At 42.7% G+C, this 4,156-nt stretch overlaps 1 protein-coding gene across 1 annotated transcript; it reads left to right on the top strand.

Annotated features, from left to right (window-relative positions):
- Positions 1-3,015: 3,015 nt before the first annotated feature.
- On the top strand, positions 3,016-3,678 carry LOC311167312 (large ribosomal subunit protein eL19-like). The gene has a single exon (XM_084228201.1). It carries the CDS (start codon positions 3,026-3,028, stop codon positions 3,614-3,616), a length of 591 nt encoding a protein of 196 aa, XP_084084327.1. The 5' UTR covers positions 3,016-3,025; the 3' UTR covers positions 3,617-3,678.
- The last annotated feature ends 478 nt before the right edge of the window (positions 3,679-4,156 follow it).

Raw genomic sequence — 4,156 nt, 5'->3', positions numbered from 1 at the left:
AGCACGGGAATCAAACATTTGGTGTTACTGGAATGTGAAGTGTGAGGCAAAAAGGAACAGAAGGGAGACTGGAGAGGGACTCAGGCTTGCATGTTGAGTTTAAAAACTTAAATCTCACCTTTGTAGGTTATGAAATGAATGAAATGGTCAGTATTTATTCTTAAGATTTATTTATTTATGCATACAAGAACTGGCGTACAAGTCAGAGGTACGGGGTGAGAGGACCCACCAGAGAGCGTGGGGAACAAATCAGGCAGACTGACTGAAATACACTGCTGAGGGGAGCCGTAGGCAAGTCAGGAGAGGTCTGCTGCACCATGTTGGTAACTCCCTGGCTGGCTGGGAATCAAGCTTGTGCTGCAGAGGCTGTGGATAGCCTCACAGTGCTGTGCTCAACCATTTGCACCACCAGGGAGGCCCCTCAGTTGTCCATTTTTAATTGATTCTTCACACCCCAAACTTCTGGCTTTTTTCTGGTCTCTATATTCTGTTAAATGATTATCATACCTCTTTACTGAGCTACAGACAGTATTAACGTCCAACAATTATTCAACCTTCATCTCCTTTCCTATAATTCTACAAAATATTATCAGAAGAAATTCCTAAAGCACAGCTTTGCTCTTTGTTGCTTAACTTAAGACTTCCTATTTTCTCCTCTGCCATTCAGTGATTTTTACATGACTCCAGGCTTTGTTCTTAAGAAACACTCAATGGCCCAATCAGAGGCACCACTTTCTATTCCTTACTTTTTGACCCCCTACTTCCTTGCATTTGCTCAACTTGTTGCTTTTCATTGGAATGCCCCCTCTTGTCACAATGTTTTTCATCTTTCAAAACCATCTCACTAGCCCTGCTTTTTCCTTGATGTCCTTTCCATTTTCTCAAACAAGGTAGCGTTTTGTCCTCCTCAGACCATCTCCCTGTAGAGCATTTTCTATTTTTATTGGCCTGACTTCACAACAGCATAGTCATTTATATATTCCTTTTATCCTGCACAAGTGCTAGGTTCATGGGAACAGGGCTATTATTTACCTTGCTTAGTATATACCCTATGCCTGGCACATACTAGATTCTCAATACATATTTTTGAGTAAATTATAAATATTTCATAAACAGATTTAATGTTATCTTTATATCCCTGCAATATATATACCATGGTGCTTTAGATACATTAAGAGATCCAGAAACTTAATGCTTTGGGGGGTCTCTTATATGTATGCTACCATATAAGTGTTTCTAAAACATTCTTTTCATCTCACTTTTCTATCCAAAGTCCTTCCTCTAATCAATAGTATAAAGCTAGATTTTTCAGGATTCTGTATTCCCTAAGACCAAGTACCCTAACTCTCCTGAAAAGTTAGCCTACAACACCAGCAACATCTGTAGTTCATTGCTGCTGGGGTCCGCGGGCAGCATGGAAAGGGGCCTGGGTCAGCAGGTGGGCAGGCTCAGTACTTGGATCTCTATGTGCTAGTCTGGATTCTGGGCCCATGGATGGACTAGGCACTGAAGACTATTGGGGTTTTCTTCATGTTTGGTTCTATGGTGGCACACATGATTACTGGGTCTGTGGAGGATAACCTGAGGGCTAAGTTAGTGTTGAAGGGGCCAAGAACATGGGCCTGTGAAAGCTAGACTGACACTAGGCAGGACACCGGGGGACCAATCTGAAAGCCTGGTTCACCAAAGCTTGCCTGGCATTAAGAAAGGACTGGAAGCTGGGGCTCAGGAGCCAGTTTGGTGTCCTGAGCCTGGTGCTGGGGCTTCCTTGGAATCTAGGAATGTGAGAGCTGGCTTGGCGGCCTGGGTCTATTGGGGGTGGCCTGACACCTGGGTTCACTGGGGCATACCTGGTGTTAGGGTCCACTATGAAGTCAGGTACTCACTTCATTCTCCTTCCCCAAAGACAGGGTGTCTCTGTATTAGGTTAGTTGGCTTAGCGGAGTGGTGATGTAATGTTAATGTTAATGTAATGTCCTTACTGCCCTCTTTAATGCATCTTTTCTTACTTCTGTGTTCTATCCCAGGTACTGTCTCTCACCTGGAATCCATAGCTCATGTGAAGGTATTTTTGTGAGTCAATATTTGTTCAAAAGATTGTTTCTGTGATGGAATGAGGACTGGGACTTACCTCATCATCTTGCTGATATCACTCCAAGTTATTTTAAAACTGCGCAAAATAGGACCATATTTTTTATGCAGTAATCTTGTCGCTATCTATAGCTGCATCATAAATCCCATTTCTCAAAAAGAGTTGCAGCATCAGCAGATTTCAGTGAAGCAGTTATTAAGTATATTTGGCTCTGATGAAGGCAGATTCATTTCCTAATGATCCTTATCAGACTGAAAATAGGTCTTCAATGGATGCTAGTCTTTGCGCAGTGAATGTTAATAGTTTCTTAATTTTTCCAGTGAGATCATGTCAAAATAGCTTTTGACAATTAGTTAACTGCAAAAAAATTCTGAGGTCCCCACAGTGTCTGTTAATTTCATCAGGGGTAGAGTCAATTTCATTGTGTTCATTTTTCATAGTTTATTTTCAGGAATGGTCACATGATTTAAGGCAAGTTTCTTGGAGAAATCACATTTCTGTTACATATTCTACATGCAAATTCCTCCATCAGAGGATAGGACTTGATTAGATATATACACCCCTATTTCATAGGAGAGAAAAGCTTCCTTTGGTGTTTACTGATAATATTCAGTTATGTGGCTTCTAGAAGGAAGAATTCCTTGTACTCTGCTAGTTGGTAGTTGTTATTTCTCCTGTCAACACTACACCTCTTCATGTGACTAACTCTGTTTCTCCTTTTACATATCCTACTAGGATGCTTAGAACTACATTGCTGTTCTACTTTGATTATTATTATTATTATAAAGTCTGCCTTCGTATTATAATGTTTAGTCTTATTTTTCATTTACCTCAATATGTTATTCACATATTTTAGTTTTCAGAAAGCTTAACTGGCTATATTAAGATTGTCTTAAAAAAGTGAATCTCCCTTTCGGCGCTGCGGCCGCAGCCATGAGTATGCTCAGCCTTCAGAAGAGGCTCGCCTCCAGTGGCCTTCGCTGTGGCAAAAAGAAGGTCTGGTTGGATCCCAATGAGACCAATGAAATTGCCAATGCCAACTCCCGTCAGCAGATACGGAAGCTGATCAAAGATGGGCTGATCATCCGGAAGCCTGTAACTGTCCATTCCCGGGCTAGATGCCGGAAAAACACCTTGGCTCGCCGGAAGGGCAGGCATATGGGCATCGGTAAGAGAAAGGGTACTGCCAATGCTCGAATGCCAGAGAAGGTGACCTGGATGAGGAGGATGAGGATTCTGCGCCGGCTGCTCAGAAGATACCGTGAATCTAAGAAGATTGACCGCCACGTGTATCACAGCCTGTACCTGAAAGTGAAGGGAAACGTGTTCAAAAACAAGAGGATTCTCATGGAACACATTCACAAGCTGAAGGCAGACAAGGCTCGCAAGAAGCTCTTGGCGGACCAGGCTGAGGCCCGCAGGTCTGAGACCAAGGAAGCCCGCAAACGCCGTGAGGAGCGGCTCCAGGCCAAGAAGGAGGAGATCATTAAGACTCTGTCCAAGGAGGAAGAGACCAAGAAATAAAACTCCTCCCTCTTGTCTGTACATAGTGCCCATGGCAGTTGTGTTGATCAGTTCAGGGAAACTCTGTAATGAGTTCAATAAAAGTCAAGTTGTCTGCCTGAAAAAAAAAAAAAAAAAAGTGAATCTCCTCTCTGCTACATTAAGTCAAATAGTGAGAGTAATAACTAGTATTTAGCAGCTTGAAGACCTATTCCTAGTAGCAAGAATAACCCAAATTTCACTGGTTCTTAATCTTTTTAAAAAAGATTTATTAATTTTATTAATAAATTAATTTTATTATTAATGCATACAAGAACTGGGGTACAGGCCAGAGGCATGGGGGGTGAGAGGATTCACCAGAGACAGAGTGGGGAACAAAACAGGCACATTGACCGAAGTACACTGCTGAGGGGAGCAGTGGGTGAGACAGGAGAGGTCTGTTGCGCCATGTGAGTGGCTCCCAGGCTGGGGATTGAACTCATGCTGCAGAGTCTGCGGATAACTTCACAGTGCTGTGCTTAACCCCTGGCGACACCAGGGAGGCACCTGTTTCTTACTTTT

Source organism: Talpa europaea (assembly GCF_964194135.1).
Source record: "Talpa europaea genome assembly, chromosome: 2".
In the NCBI taxonomy this organism is placed as follows: domain Eukaryota; kingdom Metazoa; phylum Chordata; class Mammalia; order Eulipotyphla; family Talpidae; genus Talpa; species Talpa europaea.
Note: the sequence above shows the minus strand (reverse complement) of the source record. Positions and strands in the feature narration are given on the sequence as shown.

What these genes read in the sequence shown, in the direction of transcription:
- LOC311167312 (XM_084228201.1), top strand. Translation starts at nt 3,026, where the DNA reads ATGAGTATGCTCAGCCTTCAGAAGAGGCTCGCCTCCAGTGGCCTTCGC.